Raw genomic sequence first — 20,358 nt, 5'->3', positions numbered from 1 at the left:
TGAGAAGGGAAAAGATCATTTTTATTGAAGTAGGAGAGAAGGGGGTAGGGCAGTTGGAAAACCTTGTGATTGACTAGAGATAGGGTGGTTGATCATGACTCTCTCTGACATAAAAAAGAAATATTAACTACTTATGGGCCTCAACTGTCTCTAGCAATCTTGACTAGAAAATCAGTACCACCAGGGGCAGATGGGTGGCTCAGTGAATAGAGAAACAGACCTGAATATGGGAGGCCCTGGGTTCAAATCTAACCCTAGACACTTCTTAGCCATGTGACTTTGAGCAAATCATTTGACCCCAACTACCTAGCCCTTACTGTTCTTCTGCCTTGGAAGTGATCGATTCTAAGATGGAAGGGAAGGGAAGGAAAGGGAAGAGAAAGGAAGGGAAAGAAAAAGTTACTATCTAAATCAAGACTACTCCATTAGTCCTTTACAAACAACAAACAGAAGGTCCAGGTTACATTGGTTAGCAAGTAAATGTCCCAGAGGCTAGCTGCAGGAGTCTTAAAACATCATTATTTTTCAATTGGGCCTTTAAACCAAACAAGACTGGAAAAAGACCTTTTTCTTTGAGCATGGTGAGTTCAGGCAGATACTAATCATTATAAAAATTAATACAGTTTAAAATCAATAACATCTTAAAATCAACACAGTAGAAATCAGAGGAAATATTCATTTTGATCTTTTCAAATTCCAGATTGGTTTCTCTGCCTCAAACAAAGACTACAATTCATCTTCCACACTGCTGCCAAAGCAATTTTTCTGAAGCAAAGATTTCTTTCTTTCTTTCTTTCTTTCTTTCTTTCTTTCTTTCTTTCTTTTTCTTTCTTTCTTTCTCTCTCCCTCCTATCTCTCCTTCTCTCCTTTCTATTTCTCTACCTACCTCCCTCTGTCTCTCCTTTCTATTTTCTTTCTATCTAGCTGGATTCTTCCCTTTCTACACTCCCTTTCTACACAAGAAACTATTTAGTAACAATTTTCTTTAGGATAAAATATAAACACATTTTGACATCCAAAATTCTCCACAACCTAGTCCAATCCTATTTTTCCAACCTTATTCCTCAATTTATTACTTTTCCTTTAATCTAAGGAAATTACAAGAGAATTTCACTATTTAAAATTTTGTATAAACCAATTTTTTTTAAAAGTCAGTGCCAAAAGCCTAGTACATAACAACCACCTTAAAATAACAAAACAATTTGTGCAGACAATGGAGGAAGTAAGTTTAAAAAATAAAGGAAACAGATTGTAGCTCCCTACTTCCAAGGAATTTTATAAACTGGCAGACCAAAAAAGGGGAAGAATTGGGGAGGCTTCTATAATAGTATTCTTTTACAATATACTTTTTAAATGGCACAAGTAATTTCATAAAATTAAGATTTCACCCTCAGAAGGCTAGAACCTCTACATGCACCCTTTCTCTTACCTGTTTGCTGGGAAGCATCCACCAGAAGCACAATTTTTGACCGATTATCAGGTCCTGCTGCACTGGTTTCTTTCTGAGTAGCTACACTTTTTACTGGTGGCCTTTTAGTTTTTACATGTTGCTGTAAAAGTTGCTGCTGCTGATTTAAATTGAGAAAATAATACACTACTTCAATACAAACAACACCAAGAACCAAATATCAAGGATGAACGAGATCAGAGATATCAAACTAGAGGCCCACAAAACTCTGGGAATACTAATCAGATTAAAATGCAACTGGCAGGGCAGCAAGATGGCTCAGGGGATTGGGAGCCAGACCTAAAAATAGGAGTACCAGGGTTCAAATCTGACTTCAGTCACTTTCTAGCTGTGTGACCCTCAGCAAGTCACTTAACCCTCATTGCCTAACCCATACCACTCTCCTACCTTAGAATCAATACAGTATTGATTCTAAGAGAAGGTAGAGTTTTTGTGTGTTTTTTAATGTAATTAGGAATGTTTTATAAAATAAACAAAAATACAACATTTTAAAAATAAAGTTAATCTGTGTTTTTTTTAAATCACTATGAGGGCAGGGATCCATGATAATTGATTGATGAGTCCTAAATCCCCTTTTACCTACACAAAAACATATATTAAAATGGAACATCCTTACAAAGAAGTTTATTTTTTGCTTTGCTAAAATATATATTATCATAGGATAAGACTTTTCTCCAGAGGAAAAAAAATATTAGAAGACAATATCTGCCCAAAAAGTAAAAAAAAAAAGGGAGGGTCCTGAATTCCTAACTATTGTGTTGCTATTTCTTAACAAATAACTTGATAAAATTTTGAATTTAAGGAATTGAATCAAGTAATTAATTCCTTATATAACATAACATATTTATATATATTAAATATATGTTTATAATATAACCTATAACTTACAATATTAAATAACTTGAAGCAATCCCTTTTCACTTTCTTCTTGCTTCAAGTTGAGTGGAGTTACACACAACTATATACAATATGCAAGCACACAAGGTGAGGATGAAAGAAGAAAGGGATTCTGGGAGAAGTACTCCAAAGGTTCAATATTTTCTAATTATACAACATAAATAACAGATGAGAAGTCATCTTTCATAGGCTTCTTCTAGCTCTTTTTAAAATTAATTCTTTCAACTCGCTAAACAGGACATGATTTTTAGTTGCTAGCTGAAAAATTAAGGCTTCAAGATATGAGAGTATACTGTGACTAAAAAAATCCTTACAATTTGTTTTCTTATTAGTCATAAACTAAGCTTCAACAAATTTCCTTATTTTCTCAAAGACTCCATTAATTCAGAGATATTTAGTCAAAAGAGGAGGTGGGATGGGGGGAAAGGGAAGAACTGCTCTGTTTCAAAAGACTGTTTGGCATATCTTTAGTCTTGATTATAAATACAGTATAAGACTCACCTTCCCCATTCCTTTACTAGCCAGCTTTAACTTTTTATTTTGAAACTACTCTAAGATGTTTCTGGAAGGCATAATACTATTGCATGGTTAATATTGAGTAATACCATTAATGATTTATCATCAGGTTTTGAAAAAAAATTCTTCCTAAAAAGCTGAAGTCAATGTCTTTACTTTGCATATTAAACCTGGGCTACTTCTGCCTAATAGTAACCCCAGATGATGGATCACATAGGAAGGGAAAGAAAACATAAATTCAGTTCCTGAGATGGGGAAAAAAGCTAGATAAAAAAGAGTTCAGGATAGCAAAGAAGGAAAGGGAACAAGGAAGACATTGATCTCAAAACTACCTAATTTCTTCTAAAAGATTATTCTATATTATTATGCTTAATTTTGCGTTTTTTAAAAACAGGAATATTTAATTCCTACTAGAGGGTGGACTTTTTATTTAAATAAATGAGAAAAATAAGATGTTAAGAAAAATTCGCTTTTTATAGTCAACTTTGATGAAAGTACATTATTCCCAATATAGCTATAGAAATCCTTCTTTACATATTGCCCAGCATTTTATTTGACATTAATTTTTTTAATTCTAAGCAATAATAAAAATAGAATTAATGTAGAAATGAAAAAAAACTTGAGAACAATTCATAAAAATAACATCACAGTAGCTTAGGGTTAGTTAAATACCATCTTTTTTTTTTTTAACAATTCCAGTTATTAAGTTCCAATTCTGACTCCTAAATTTAGTGGGTTACATTAACAATGTATAAAATATTTATTTTTTGCTTAGTATAATCCTAAGTATATATTAAACAACTGCTTCATAATAATGGAGGCATAATATAAATTTGGGGGCACTGACATTTAAATCCTTTGGAAGCACAAGGATACTGCTATAACAAATTTATCTGAAAAACCATGAGAGGTAATTTTTTTAAAGTACTCATAAGAGATTATGGAAAATAAGTGAAAGGCTAAGAAAAAATGTAATAAACAATATTTGTCCTCATGTAGGATAACAAATTGATCTGTTGTCCAAGAACTAGTCTAGCTAAATTTGGAGGAGTGTATCACCAGGTTGGTAACAAGAAAATGAGCTTTTACACCAAATGAACACTTGCAAACAATCGACCAACTCAGAGAAAGTCTTGAGTTTTGGATGATGGCAGAAGGCCTACTTTACCAAAATTAAGAAAAAATTAAAATAATATTTACCCTGGATCATGCCAGGAGCATATCAAAAGACTGTATTTGCTATATCCTTTAATAAAGTTTAAAACCATAAATGATAAGCTTTGCATCAACATTAACAAAAGTAATATACATTTTTAAAAAGTCTACGAAGTTACTTACTTTCTGAACAATGGGGCCTCTGTTACTACTTCTGCTTCTATGGCTGGACAGTGGAAAGACTTGTCCAAGCTGATTTGGGCGGTCAGTACATTCTGTAGGAATAGTATTTAAAGTATTTGCTGCTGGAAAGGTGCTGGAGTAAGGTGTAGGAAAAGGATGATAAAACCCCATGACTTGGGCACATGGAGCTGGCATCAACTGGTAATATGTATATTCTGTAGAAACAGGTGGTTGAGCAGATATAATGGGATAAGCAAGGTATGGCCCTGGAGGATTTGGATTCGGTTGTTGCCATCGTAGGTCATTGTTATATAATGGAAATTGTCTATAAAGCCAATAGAAAAGGAGAACAAATTTATTAAATAAGCAAGTCTAAAAATTTTGGTTCTAAATTTAAGGTCTAAAGCAAAAACAAATAACTTTTTCTATTATGAAAAAGAAAATAGTACAGTGAAACTGCAATGTAATGCTAGCATGGGAAACAAAGCTCTGGTGACATATATTACATACATGTGAAAATAAACATAAGTATATATTAAATATAAATCTAATCTAACGTCTAATAGTTCAACAGCATCACTAAATATTGAATAGGATCCACTACATCTACTTAAAAATGCAATTTCCTCAAGTCTTCACTATTTTCATTTTTAAATCTGGGAAAGGCAATTATTTAAGCAACTAACTTTTGGCTCTACAACATCAGCCCTCAACAAATTCCAAAAGCTGTGGTAGGCTTCTGTAAAGCCATGCTAAGGTGATCATCATGTAAGATCCCACTTTTGCTAATGTATTACTACTACTCCTTTCTCATATTCCTCCCTTAATAATATGGGTAGACATTCTCTTGTGTGCTACAAGTCAGTTCCAATCCCATTTCTGGCTTCCCTCTCCTAGCAATGGAAATGCTACCCAAGTGTAGGAGGAGGAGAAAGAAAAACAATAAGCCTGTCTATTCCAGTAGAACTAATCTCGGTAGGGTTCATTTATGAAGTTCTCAAACACAATGGAGAAGAGGGGTATGTATGGCTCCTGTTTTACAACCTCTTCATGAATATTACTGATACAAGGTGCAAGGTAAAAAGGGTCCTGGGTGAAGGAAGGGAAATTGGGTGTGGGGGCAAAGTACAGATGTTGAAAGGTAAAAAAAAAAAAACTTTTTTTCTTTATTTCACTTCCCTAAATATAACAGATATGCAAACTTGGTAAGTGTTGAGATGAAAGATACTGGGTTTTGAAAAACAGGAATCTGTTCAATATAATTTCAAAAAATATTGTTTTCTTTGTTTATGAATTCTCAAGGACAATTTGCTAAGACTTAAAAACAAATCCCTTAATAAAAACAAAATATATGACATCAAAAGTAAGCTAAAATCCAGAAAATCACTAAATTACACATAACTGATTACATTAAGATATATTCCATCAAAGGAAAAGTTAACTACTATCCTTAATTTTTTATTTTTATTGCAGTAATACTTATGAAATCTTAAAATTCCAAACAAAACAATTGTCAGACCCCATTATATAGCTAATTCAACAATACTCAAAATCTAAGAGTCTTGAACTTTGGGAATAATTAATTTAAGTTCATCATATTTCCAGAGTACAGATTTACTGTCTTCATAGCTTACACATTTACTGTAATAAAGTGCACAAATTAAGTAGTAATTATATTGCTAGTCAAGGCAAAACCAAAAAAGTCTACAATGATGCAAAGACAAATAATTTCTAAACACTAGACTATATAAATAGCTGACTGAGAAGCAAATATTGCACCAGACCCAATACCTAGAGTTTATAATAAATGCTAAGTAACCATACAAGATCTTATTGCCTGATCAAAGATTGGGTTGGTAGGATTAAATACCATATTGCTTCAAGAAGCTTTTATTGACTTTTTTCTGCATTCTTCACTTCTCCCTTCTCAAAAGTTCAAATTTTAATTTAAATAAGAGTTAAGAACTTCATGGAATGATGAAAAAACAAATCTCAATGGTTATCACTTGTTTGTGAGTATATACACACATAGAGAAACACTTCTGTTTGTGTTTCATAATGCAAAAATATTGAAAAATGTTTATTTTTCAAGCTTTAAGCAAAGGCTTAGTTCTATAAGGATCCTCATATTTTTATGAGCCAGAAAAAGTGTCAATGTTTAGTCACCAATTTTGACAATTATACAGAATCAACTCTTACACTCTCCTCCCCAAAAACAACATCCACAACACAAAAGTACCTATTAGACTGGTTTTCTTGCACAAACGGGTAACAAGTAATCAGGTAGCTGGGAATTGGAGTTGGTTCCACTCCACCCACACTTCCACTATCACCTGGAAGTGCCATTGGGATCATAAGTGTATCAGGAGTCTTTTTCTGAGGAACAAATGGCTCTACTTCGGCTGATAGCTTGACATTCTTCAAAGAAAGAGAAAAATGAATTCATATTTGATTAAATGAAAAAATGCAAATTTGAAAAGAGATTTTTTTTGTCTTTTAAAACAGCAAGGAATTATCTTTTTCAGAACCTTCATAGAACATTTAAATGAAACAGTAATGTCACTTTAAAATAGCTTAACAATGACCAAGTTATTCATACAAAGCCATCAATTAAAATGGAAAATGCATAAATACCAGTTTCAATGAAATCATTTCTCCTTACGTAATCAAAGCTGTTAAAGTAATCAAGAATACAAGGAAGTCATACTTCAGGAACTAAAAATAAACTTGGTAGTAAGATATTTAATTCCACAGACAAAATAGTTTGGGCTTTACTAGCTTCTTTCTTTTTGCATTCAGATTAAGGCTAAAATAATTACTTCAAAAATGTGAAAACATGCTATGAAATCAAATCTAAATATTTAACAGAGAAACAACTTTCTTAAACTGATAAAATTGTTGGAAAGCTGAAGATGAATTGAACATAAAAATGTTTTTAGAAAATTTCAAGTATATGTTTTATATTCAATGTTTATTTTTCTAAAGAAATTTGGATGAATTCAAATACATTGTCTTCCTTTGAATGGCAGTGTCACTAATGTAACAATACCCATTTTAGGATACTACATTATTGTTCAATAATTCTTAATTATCAGTGCTCATTGACCTGATGTGAAATTTTCAGAAATTTATAAGATCACAAAATATTTTAAGCTACAACATTTCAATGAAATTTGTGAGGAAACAAAAATTTTAGTACCATTATATGATATTAATCTAATTCATTTAGGTCAGAAATGATTAATTATCTCTGGCAATCTGGAGAAACTTTTCCACTTTTTCTCAGAATGTTTTTTTTTAAGTGTAAAAAATATATAGGATCACAAAGGAAACTAATAATACTGAAACATAATTATCAAAATATTTTCGATTGAAAGATCCCAGATAAAGAATTTTTTATTTCAGTTTTAAAATCTGCAACAGACTTAAAATTTCTTCAATTATTAAAACTCACATGGCACAGGCTTCTCAACACCATTCTGAGTTAGACTCAGGCAATGTTGTTGAAAAAAGAATATTACAAGGTCCCAAGAAACTGTACAAAATGTAGGACTCTAGAGTAGAGTAGTAGCTATAAACTTGGAGTAAAAAAAAAAATGGGGTTTAAGTTCCACCTCTGACACTTTCTATCTGTGTAGCTACTTAACATCTATGAGCCTGTTTCTTCCACTATAAAAAGGGCTTTAAAAGCAACTGTAGTATTAATATAATAGGGTTACTGTAAGGCTCAAAAGATAATATATAAAAACCAATTTGCAAATGTCAAAACATCACATAATATAAATAGTAACTGCCATTTGTGTAGCTCATGCATCCTTTCTTATATAAGTATTATTTTAATCCACTGTAAAACATTTAAGCTATTTACTTTTAAAAAAGAACAGCAACAAATCATACCATTAACTGATATTTTTTAAACAATTTTTAATCTCCTCCTTTGCTCTTCTAACTCTCACATAACTCAAATATATACAGAATTAAAGCTTTGATGGAGTTCAGTTCTGTGCTTAAAATTCTCATTGATCTTTATAACTAATAAGGCAAAATTTAGTCCTTAAACATTAGGCAACAATTAAGAGTAAAATGTCACTACTAAACTATAGAACAAAAAGTGTGCCCTTCTTACCAACAGAATTCTAAAGAATATCTGAAACACCGCAAATGGCTCATCAACAGAGAGAAAGAATGACTATTATAATAATTGAAAGTTTCTCCATGTAGAAAATAAATTTACTTCTTCAAATATGGTTGAAAAGAGTAGCAGACATGGGAGTTAAAGGACCTAATTTCAAGTTCTGACTCTACTACCTACTACTTGACCTTGTGACCTTATAGAAGTCACTACACACTCTCTGAGCCCGTTTCCTCATCTCTAATTGAACTAGACAACCTCTAAAGTTCCTTTCAATTCCAAATGTATGCTCCTATAAATAAGAAATTTAAAGATTTAGGTTACTCTTGCTTTAACAATGCACATGTTCTGCCAAATTGCCTTAAATTTTTTTAAGAAGTAAACTGTATAATGTGCCAGAAATATTTTTAAAATCCTCTTGTGAAACAAGGAATTGTTTTGAAATGTGAATAATTATAACCTAACAAATCTGTTTTATAAAATCTGTATCTGTGTATGTTAAAATATTCTTAAAGCAAGAAATATTTAAGGAATTCTTAATAAAAAGAACACATTTTAGTGAACTTCAATTATTCAATTAAATTAATTTTTAATTAAATTAAATTAAATTAAATTAAAATTAAAAATTCAATTAAATTCAATTTAGTGAATTTCAACATTAAAAACTAGTAAAAATACAAACCTCAACTGAAAATAATCAATACAAATAATATCACTACACACTCGCACTTCACTCTCTACAAAAAAAATTTTTTTTTTCTTTTTGGCCAAAGCCTTGTTCAATTCAAAATTTAAGAAATAGTTCTCACTTAGTTCAATTTGTGATACCCAAAATACTTTTTTAGAAAACTTATCAACTCTTGATCAATGAAATGCTCAGGTCATGTGTATAATTTAAAATAAGATTTTTGCAAACAAGAAAAAAAAAACCTCATATTTATTAAATTCTAAGCTTGTTTTCCCTTTGATTTTATGTTTTTCAATAGTACTAGTTATATATTTCATTTCAACAATTAAAATCACAATAAATATAAATGACCTTTTGTTCTTCGCAAAAAAGAAAAGCTACTGTAGTCATCACCAGCTGCAGAGACAGAAGATGTCACTAGTAGGAACAGACTGGTAAACTATATTCTAGTTAGAGCACTGGATGTTTTTTTTAAAGATCTTGTTTATTGTGACTTTAGGAAGTTTTGTATCACATTAAAATGCATTATCTTCCTCTTCCCTCCCCCAACTCCTAGACCAGGAAAGCAACATTAAAATTTCTACTTGTTCTTCCATATTCCAGTTTTATAAAGGAGACAGACAATATGTTTAGAGTGAATACATCACTAAAGCAGAAAAACAGGTAAATGACCTGCTTATACTTGTGAGAAAGTGAAAATGTAAATTTTTCAGTCAACAAGAAAATTTAAAGAGCTATGGGAATATAAGAGGACATACTGGGGGCAGCTGAGTGGCTCAGTGGATTGAGAGTCAGGCCCAGAGACAGGAGGTCCTGGGTTCAAATCTGGCCTCAAGATACTTCCTAGCTGTGTGACCCTGGGCAAGTAACTTAACCCCCATTGCCTAGCCCTTACCACTCTTCTGCCCAGTATTGATTCTAAGACAGAAGGTAAGGGTTTAAAAAAAAAAAGGAGGACATAACATATACGTAGGTTAATATTTGGTTTTATTAATAGATGCGTGAATTTTGGTTTTAATTTGGAGAAAAGTCATTATTTTTCAAGATCTGTTTTTCAGATATCAGAAGTCTCACATCAAGAATTTGACTGAAAAAAGATAAAAACAAAGTAATGCATTAGGGAAAAAAACTAATACTTGCTAAATTATAATTTTGCCTTATTATCTGAAAAAACAAAATTGAACCATAAAATTAAATTATCTTTCACTCTCCAATGTACTTCAGATTCAGTATACCTTAACTAAAATTATTAAAATTATCCCTGTAAAAATTATAATCCATATCAATTATTCCTGAAACTACAGCAGGTACATTAGAGCTTTTATTCCTCTCATCATTTTAATATGTCTCATGGTGAAATTATAGAAATAAAGGCCACCTAGTGACACTGTTTCTATAGCTAACATACTCACATTACCTCCCCTCGAATTTAGAAACAAATATCTTACTTCAAACCTATTTCATTAGCTTAGTCAAACATACATACATACATACATACATACATACATACATACATACATATTCAATGGACACTAGTAAGAGCCACTTTAAATTCAATCAGTATTTATTGAAGACAGCTATCTTAAGACATATACCGGTGGGGCTATGCCATCTAAATATTTATTATTTGTTGATGATTATATGTTGTACGTTTTTGGTGAAGTTTTTTAAAAAGGCAGACTTTTCCACAAACTAAACAATGTAAAACTAAATCTAAATGTCTGCATTGTGTCTCAAAATGAAGTTGCAGAAGAAATTATGCCACCCACTGAAAGAAAAGGAAAAAAAGTCATATCATAAAAATACTAAATTCTATCCATCTTAGAATGGAAAGACATTTTGTCTCCCTGTAGCCAAAAGTACCTCCAGAAGGAAAGTGTGATATAATGAAGTAATGAGTATTCAAGAAAATCCCAGAAGCTATACTCCTAACATCCTGGAGATTTACTCAAATTATTTACATTAACTAAATAAACCACTTGCCAAAACAAACTATAGGAGTAACTTTTGCCTGAATGTAAAAATTTTGCAAGACTTCCAAACATTTAGAAAAATCAAAGTCTGAAACTTTAACTTGTTAAGAATTAATATTCCTGCTCACTTGCATTTCTATTCCCCTGCCTTTTGTTTAAAAAAAAAAAAAAGCTAGGCATAATTTATTTCAATTCGAATAAAATATGGGATGTAGTGCATGCAGCACATATAGTATGTATTTACTAATTAATGACTCAACAGAACAATACTGAAATTTATGTCATTTACTTTTACATTCAGGCTTAAAAGCAGTATTAAAGCCAAATTTAGAGCTATTCTACCTCTACAGTTTAAAAATGAACACATTTTAGGATAACTTAACATCATTAATGTATTATTAGTATTGTTAGTATTATTAAAGCATTGAGAATTAAGAAATCTTACTTTAAAGGAAGACTATTATAAGAAATTCCACCTCCTTGTAAATTCCTGGCACATGCATGGCATGACTGCTTTAATTCTTAGAAAATAACAAAATACTCTACACAAAATAACAAATTCTAACTATAGAATTCTCCATTAGTTATTCATTGGAAAGCAGGTCCATTTTTGAACTTTGTGTATTCAATTCTTATTTCTATGTAAATAAATTGGTTGATTTAATTTCAAAAAACAAAATTTTTCACTGTGTTTGTAACAGATTATAATCTGGAATTTTTGTTGCCATGCTTGAAATTTGAGTTAATAAAATAAAATATTTTCATATTTATTAATTCTTCCTACCCCCCTCATACTTGTTCAAGAAAGAGCTAGGTGTTCCTAGAACACCTAAATGAAATCCAGTACACCTGTTTCTCTTAGCTATTAAAATCAAAGTATATGCTTTAATAAAAAAATATCTAAAAGACTACTAAATTATTTTCTGGTATAGCTCTTGCAAATAGTGTGGTCATTGTCACAATTAAGATTATTTACAAAATCACAGTTCTTTTAACGAGTAATATAGGTTTATGTTCCCATAAATCACCTATTCCAAAACCTCATCAGAAATTGTGAATACACTCTTTTACACAGAACAAGAGATCACAGACAGGTCTAACCAGACAATTAAGAGAGAATACTTCAATATCAAGAAAGAGCCAAATAAGTTTTTTGGTAGAAAAGTTAACACACACATAGAAAACACTTGAGGTAAATACACACACTTGCACATTCTCTCTCTACCCCAAGCTCCAGCCATCACCAGAAATTATTTCCTCATTCACTTCATGTTACAAAGATGATCACATTCAAATAAATAGCTATGTTAAAAGTTGTTGTTTAAGTAGTTAATTGCACTTCCTTTAGGATGAAAGGGATTTTAAATATACACTAACATTACTAGTTACTGCTCTGGCATCTAAGTGAATAACCAAAATATTTAACCCTTTCATTAGCTTACACCTATAAACAAGGAAATGGTTCAACAATCTCTTATTTTGTCACACTTTGAGAAGTCAGCCATCTTTGATAGATACTTCTTTTAGACTTAAGTCAAACAGGGAACCAAAAACAGGATCAATAGAGCCCAAAACATATTTGCTAAAGCCCTCTCCCCATGAATATTCTCTGGAATAATTCCATATGCTATTTTACCAAATTCATTTATGTTTTTAAAGTCATGTGAGAATATATATACACACATCTAAAAATTAAGAGAGGAAAAAGGAGAGGGAGGAAGAAGAGTGGGAAGAAAAGAGAAAGGAGAAAAAAGAGAGGAGGAGAAAGGGGCAAAGAGGGAGGAAAAAGAAAGGAGAGTGGCCAAGGGAGAGGGAGAACAGAGGGAGAGAGAAAGGGAGGAGAGAGAGAGGAAAAAAAGATTGAGATTGTTCAAAGGAAATTTAACAAATAAATCTGTTTCCCAATTTAGGGAAGTAAAATCCAAAACCAAAAGTAGTTTTACAAGTTTGGATCATAAAGATCTAGGAAGTAGGGAAATTTTTTCTCTACTAACATGCATCATGCCTCCCTACCCCCAAGATAGATCCGTATTACCCGATTACATCTCTCCTCTTCTTCCTCCATCCAGGTGCCTATTTCATTCCCTGTCTAAGGTATTCAACAAAAGATACACATAGAAATGGAAGGAAATTTCTCAAATTTGCTTCTTTACAGCTCTAGTAGGTTTTTGGAAAAGGAGAAAAAGGCTGAAAACGACTGAAATTCCTTTGGGGGGGGGCGGGAGGAAACTATTGTGAATTTCAATTATTGCTGCCAACCACTTATACTATCATAGCTGCAAAATTAATAATTAAGACTTTGGATTATCCAAATCAATCAACCAAAGTCCTCTTTCGGATAAAAAAGAATTAACATTAATTTGGTTCACTGCATGTCCCATCTCTACAAAACCCACCTTCAACTTTTAAACAACCTGGTTTTTGTTTTGTTTTGTTTTTCAAGTGTCACTCCTGTTTATAAGCTGTACATCAGCTCTCCCCCGCCGGGGAGCGTGCGAGAACGTCACTAAGTCGGGGGTGACCGGCAGAATCACCTAAAATACCTGCAAGCCAGGGGTGCAGGTGTCACTTAGACTGACATTTCTTTCTAGGACACCTACAACGAAATGCTTTCTTTCTCACGTGTACCTGCATTCTGACGACACATCCCTCGGACTGTCCTTTCGAAGCTCAACACTATTTAGGGATATTGGGGGGAAGCAAAGATGAGCTCATTGGGGAGAATACCTAGAATCAGGCAGTTGCCCAAACCATCCTCCAGTTGACAGATACCCTACCCCACCCCCAGCTAGAACCTGGGAGGAGTGGGGGGACACAGAGAACCTCCGACCCCAGACCCCCAGCCCGCTTGGGGGACTGGAGCATTAGAGGGGCCGCGGGCATAAGGCGGGGAGAGAACCCGCCCGGGACAACGCGAGAACCTGAGGAGGGGAGCTGTCTGACGCCCCAGAACAAGGCTTTCTTTCCGCATCCGCACCGGGCCTCGGGCCTCTGCAGGCTCCAGGGCTCGCCCAGCCCGGCCCCGCGTACCTGGTCCCCGGCGGCGACGGCAGCAGCAGCGGTGGCTCGGTCCATGGCGCCTCCTGCGGTAGCGGGAGCCGCTCTCAGTCAGCGTCGAGAACGCCCAGGGCCGCTTCCCCCATGGCCCCCGCCCGGGACGTGACCGTGATCCGGGCCGGGCCCACCCGCCCCTCTCTGTCTAACAGACACCGAGTCCGGCTACGCCACTGACCGTGGCCGCAGCTCCTACTCCCCAAGAGGATGGAGGAGGAGGAGGCGATGCAGGGGGGCGGGGGGAGGGGGAGGAGAAGAAGCAGGGGGAAAAGAGAGATCATATAGGATGGGAGCCGAGAAGGCTCAAACGATTGCGGAAGGCGTTGCCAAACCTGGAGAGGAGCTGTGGTCTAAGGAAAGAAAGGGGCGGGACTCAGGCAATCGGAGTGACGAAGCTTCCCGGCCAATAGGTGAGATGGACAGCCGAAGGCTCGGAACCCTACACTTTGGGGCCCAGTCAAGGTAACAAGACTCAAGATGAAAAATGCTATCCATCTCCAGAAAGAGTACTCATGAATTCTCAGTGCAAACTGAAGCAAACTTTTTTCACTTTCTCTATTTTTCTTGCAACGTGACTCATATGAAAATAATGTTTTGTATGACTTAACGTGTACAAATGTTATTGTATTGCTTGCCCTCTCAATAGGTGGAAGAGGGGCTGGAGGGAGGGAGAGAATTGAGGCTGAACTGAGAACGAGTGGTTTATGTTTTGTCCGTGAATTTCATGCCTGTTGGCGCCTGTATCGTGAAATTCGGTGGTTTGGGAAGTGCCCCCCACCTCTTCCCCACCCCCACCCCTGGCCCTGGTATCTAGGACACTCATTCTGGCCCAGAGTACACTCGGGATCCTCTCCTGCCCCTTCTCTGTATTACAGGAAAGAATAATTTGTCAATTTAATATTACTCAATAAGTTAACATTTAAAAGGCATTCTTTATTCGGTTCAGTAAACACTGGTTCAGCACCTACTGCGTACCTGGTCTGGAGTTTAATTCTGGGTATGTGAAGATGTATTATTAGCACAGTTTCTTTTTCTTTTTTTCTTTTTTTTTTTTTTTTTTTTTTAGCCCTTACCTTTCCTCTTAGAATCAATACTGTGTATTGGTTCCAAGGCAGAAGAGTGGTAAGGGTTAAGTAATGGGGATTTAGTGACTTGCCCAGAGTCACAGAGATAGGAAGTGTCAAAGGTTAAATTTGAACCCAGGACCCTGTCTCAACCTGGTTCTCTATCTACTGAGCCCACCTAACTGCCCCTATCAGCATAGTTTCCACTCTCAAGAAACTTACAGTCTAATAAGAGGTATGAGACATAGGCAATAATTCAATTCTCCAGACATTTATTTAATTGGGTACTTTCTATGTGCAAGACAATGTAGCATTACTGCACTATAAGAGGGGAGCTCTGAAGATCAGGGCCCCTTCCCCCTCCACTGACACTTCAATTTCTGTGACCTTCACATGATCATTTCACTTATTTATTCCCTAGTTTCTTCACCTGTTAAATGAAAGAATTGAACTAAATGTTTTCCATCCCTTCCTGTTTTAAATCAATGATCCTGTGATGGGACCCTTCTTAAGAAACTTATTCTTAGGGAGGAAATGACATGTACACAAGGGAGAGTGAGATAAGGGCAAAAGAGAGGCCCAAAGTGCTAGAAGAAATTTGAGGAGGGAGAGATCACTTTCAGTTCATGGAGGAGATGGCACTAGAGTTGGGCCATGAAGGAAGGAAGGAATTTCAATAGATAAGAGACAGAATTGGGGGTGGGGTAATCCATTCCAGGCTTGGAAAGCTAAATAAAATAAAAATACAGAAAGGGAAGAGGGTACAGATAGCAAATGGGCAAAATAAAATACCTAAGCAAAATGAAAATATTCTTAAATTTCACAATTACTTTATAATTTGACCTTGCATTTCACAAGCCTGACACAGAGTTCAGCCAGTTATAGTGGTAGATAAAAGACAAAACATGGGGGCAGCTGCGTGGCTCAATGAATTGAGAGCCAGGCCTAGAGAGGTCCTGGGTTCAAATGTGTAATCAGATACTAGCTTTGTGACCCTGGGCAAGTCACTTAACTCCCATTGCCTCCCTAGCCCTTACCATTCTTCTGCCTCGCAACCAATAAACAGTATTGATTCTAAGACAAAAGGTAAGGGTAAAAACAAAAAGACAGAATAACCAGTCCTTCTCATTTAAAGGATTAAAAGAAACCTGAAGTTCCTAACTAGTTTTTTCAGTGCTGGAAAAAAAGTAGACACTACTGATATTTGGTTATGACATAATCACCGAATGCAATCTAATCTACAGTTTACTGATACAGATTTTCTTTTTAGGAAAAATAGTAGTGTTCAGTTATCCTACTGAGGGACTAAGCTATAGAAAAGACTTTTAATGACTTCTTTGTTTTGCTTTTTGTATTTCAAAATATATTTGAAAATATGTGAATTCATAAGTTCTTCAGTGTAAATGAAAACAGAACTAAAATAAAGTTAATATATTCTCCTTTCTATAATCTTCTATTTAAATTTTTACTAATAGTAAAAAAACTTTAATTATCAATATTAATTAAAGAATAACAGAATTATGGAGTTGGAAACATTCTCAAAAGTCTTTTAGTCCATCTCATACCCCAAAATAAATATTCCCTACAACATCCCTGACAAACAATTATTTAGTCTTTGCTTTAAAATTTCTAATGGAGGGATGAAAGATAGCAACTACTTCCAGGAAAGTCCATTCTACTTTGGGACAACTCTAATTTTTAAGAAAGTTTTCCTTATACAATTCTATATTTCTTTACACAGTAGAAACTCTCTTTAGTTTCTAAATATTGGTTCTGGTTCAATGCACTTAGTAAAGTAAAATAAATCTAGTCCCCTTTTCACAAGACAGGCCTTCAAATATTTAAAGACAAGCATTATGTTCTTTTCAACCCCCCCACCCGCAACGTCCTTTTCTTCTCTAGATTTATCCTCCCTAATTCCTTCATCCAATCCACTTCAGTCATGATTTCTAGTCCTCTCACTGTTGAAGTTGCCCTTTGAATTTGAAATGTGCAGATTTGGTTTGACTTTTGCAGAAAACATTGAGGTTATCATCTCATCCTCCCGTTATGAACACTGTGTTTCTATTAACACAGCCTGAGTTCTCATTCTCTTTTTGGCTTCCATATCACATTGTTAGCTCAAATGGAGTTTATAATCAACTAGACTTCCTTCATAATTAATGCTTGTTGATTGCTTAGATATGCCCCCATCATCCTGCAGTTATGTAGTTAGCTTCTTGAGCCATGTAGGAATTTTACATTTATCTCTATTTTAAATGTCATCTGGTTATACCCAGACCTTTCTTCTACCATCAAGACTTTCTTTGTGTCCTGATTCTATTGCCTAGTATTTTAACTCTCTTCATCTTCCCGTCACTTATAAGTTAGATAAAAATACAGCATATATCCCTTGAGTTATCAGTGATTAAGATATTTTAAAAAAAAAACACAAGGACAAGGAAAGACTCTTGCAGCATTTTTCTAGATAGCTCTCTTTAATCTGGCTATTCAGCTAATTCTAAATCCACTTAACATTACTAAAACCTAGTTTCCATCACTTCATCTTGTCCATAAGGACATTATGACTGTTAAATGCCTTTGCAGGAACCTATGTATGCAAACTGCATTCCCCTGATTTATAAGTCTAATAACCTTATGACCTGTTCTTGATGAACCTATGATAGCTTAGCAATCATTATTCCATTTTAAGTGTTCATAAACCATCTCTTTAAACTCTTTAAATAATATGTTCCAGAATTTGACCAGGAACATTATAGATTTATGGATTCTCTTAATTTCATGATATTGGAGGACATGGCTAGAAAGAGAAAGGTTGTATGCAAAAAAAAATTATAGCAGTACTTTTTTATTTTTGCAAATATAACAAAGAGAATACACATCAATGGGGGAATTTCCATTTACCACTATGCCATAATTGCATCTCTGGAAGGACTTTTAAGGTCATTTAATCTAACCTTCTACTATGACATTCCTCACAGATGGACATCTTGACTCTTCTTTAACAATAAATGACTTCAAAAATAAAACAAATCAAGAAAGAAAACAGGCTAGATTCAAAGAACAATTATGGCAACCAGAAAATAGAAGTACATGCTGCCAGGACTTGGGAGAAGACATGCAAAGTGGTTAAGGAAGAGCTGCAAAAATGGCAAAAAGAAGGTTCATAGGCAAGTGCCAAAGGATTTACTCCAACTTCTTTAAAAGAGATTAAGGAAGAAATAATGATTGAAAATTACTGAAAGACAGGGCAGCTAAGCAGCTAGAAAGCCAAGCCTAGAGATGGGAGGTCTTAAGTTTAAATCAGCCCTTAGACATTTCCTAGTTGTATGACTCCCAGCACTTAACTCCCATTGCTTAGCCCTTAACCTCTCTTCTGCCTTGGAATTGGTACTTAGTATTGATTTTGAGATGGAAGGTAAAGGTTTAAAAAAAATACTAAAAGACAAAAATTACACCAAAATGAATGTGGAAATATAAACAAAGGCCACAAAGTCAACTACCGTTTATAAATGCCTAACCATATGCCTAGCCTAGGCAGTGCTAAGCATCAAAGATACAAAGAAAGGCGGGTAAAACCCCTGCTCTTAAGGGACTCCCAGTCTAATGAGGGAAACAATATGCCTTGTGTTATGGTATGTGGTGTGTGTATGTATGATATAGTATAATCTCAGAAGGAAGGCATTACAATTAAAGAGGACTGCGAACGGATTCTAGCAGAAAGTAAGACTAGATGAAACTGAAAAGGAAGCAGGAAGGTGAGCTGAGGAGGGAGAGATCCAGGCCTGGAGGACACCCAAGGTAAACAGTCATTGTGGGGAGATTGAATGTTGTGTTCAAGGAAGCCAGGTTCGCTGAACTGCAAAGTATGGAAGAGAGGTATAAAAAGGCTAAAAAGAGAAGAAAGGACCTGGTTAAATTAAGGACTTTCAAAGCCAAACAGAGGATTTCATGTTTGAGCATGCAGTTAATATGAACCCCCTGGAGTTTCTGGAATAGGGGGTCCTGGGGGTCTAACCTGTGGTGCAGAAAGATCAGTTTGACAGAAGAAGACCTGCATCTTAGACCCTTGGGTCATCATAGATTTTATTTTTAATAAGGGATTTATGAATCACTATGTCAATCAATAAGCAAACACACTTTCTGTAGACCTAGTAAATAATAAGACTGATGTTACCTTTTTAAACTATGGATTCATTCTTCTAATTCCACACTCAAACTGTCCCCAGAGATAGCTTTAATCTTCATTGTGACCTTTGTCCAGGTTGTATACCAAATCAAGACTTTGTCTTTCTCCGCAGATGAAAATAGAGACCATGTCCTCCACCTCTGCACTGAGTGCAAGATTTTTCATTTCTACAATCTCAAGCTCCTGTTTGTGTTGTTTCAGACAATCCCCTCTGGAGTCTCTTCTCCCCACCTTTCCCCCTAACCCCAGAGTCGCTTTCAGTGGGATTTCCTAGCTACCACCCAGATTCATTCTGTATTGTAGAAACACTCACTTGCTTAGGCCTGGAGGCTGTAAACTATTTTTAAAAAATATTTTTATACCTATATTTCAATTTAACTCATTTCCTTTGTAACATTATTCTGAGAAAGTGTCTGTAGGCTTCAGACTGCTAAAAGGGATCCATGATACAAAAAAGTGTTAAGAACTCCTATACTAAGCTTTCCCTTAGAGTTGGGATCAAATTACTTTTCCCAGGGTGATGATATCTTTGATTTCCAGGCCAGGACTATTCATAGCCTCTAGGTAGTACCTACCTGTGGGAAGGGTGGTCTATAGAGTCCCTCTCTGAAAGAATTCCCCTGGCCTCAGACATCTCCTAGCCTTCCATTGGGGCATTCTGGTCCCACAGTTCCACCACTTTCCAGAGTTCAAAAGGGAATGTTGACAAATTCTGGGTCCTATTTTGGTTTGAATAGGTGGGCAAGGAAACTGGCTGAGTCATGGCTTCCACTCCCTCCCCCTCTTCCTCTCCAGGCTTCTCATTTGTTCATTCTTCCCATATGGTCAGCAACAGGCTAAAGTTATAGAGGAAGTATGAGGTCAGTTGCAACACCCTTTCCATTCTTCAATGGGGCCTGTTGCTTCTTAAAGGTCTGTGGGCCCTCTCCCATGATAAATCTTTTGGGAAGGAAGGTTCTTTGAGTATAGGTAAACCTTCAGGATTGCCCCATGGGAAAAAAAGTAATTTTTATTCAAAGCCTCCGAAATTATAATTAAT

At 35.0% G+C, this 20,358-nt stretch overlaps 1 protein-coding gene across 1 annotated transcript in view; it reads right to left on the bottom strand.

Moving 5' to 3' along the window:
* Positions 1 to 14,087, bottom strand: part of SECISBP2L (SECIS binding protein 2 like) — a 72,087-nt gene extending 58,000 nt beyond the window's left edge. The window contains exons 1-4 of the mRNA XM_044665186.1: positions 14,043 to 14,087; positions 6,459 to 6,637; positions 4,220 to 4,544; positions 1,430 to 1,568 (exon numbers count right to left, since the gene is read on the bottom strand). Coding sequence (XP_044521121.1) covers positions 1,430 to 1,568; positions 4,220 to 4,544; positions 6,459 to 6,637; positions 14,043 to 14,087 — 688 coding nt within the window. The remainder of the gene's footprint in view (positions 1 to 1,429; positions 1,569 to 4,219; positions 4,545 to 6,458; positions 6,638 to 14,042) is intronic.
* Positions 14,088 to 20,358: the final 6,271 nt, after the last annotated feature.

Source organism: Gracilinanus agilis, chromosome 2, assembly GCF_016433145.1.
Source record: "Gracilinanus agilis isolate LMUSP501 chromosome 2, AgileGrace, whole genome shotgun sequence".
Taxonomy (NCBI): domain Eukaryota; kingdom Metazoa; phylum Chordata; class Mammalia; order Didelphimorphia; family Didelphidae; genus Gracilinanus; species Gracilinanus agilis.
The sequence above is the reverse complement of the archived record's forward strand: the minus strand, read 5'-3'. Positions and strand labels throughout refer to the sequence as shown.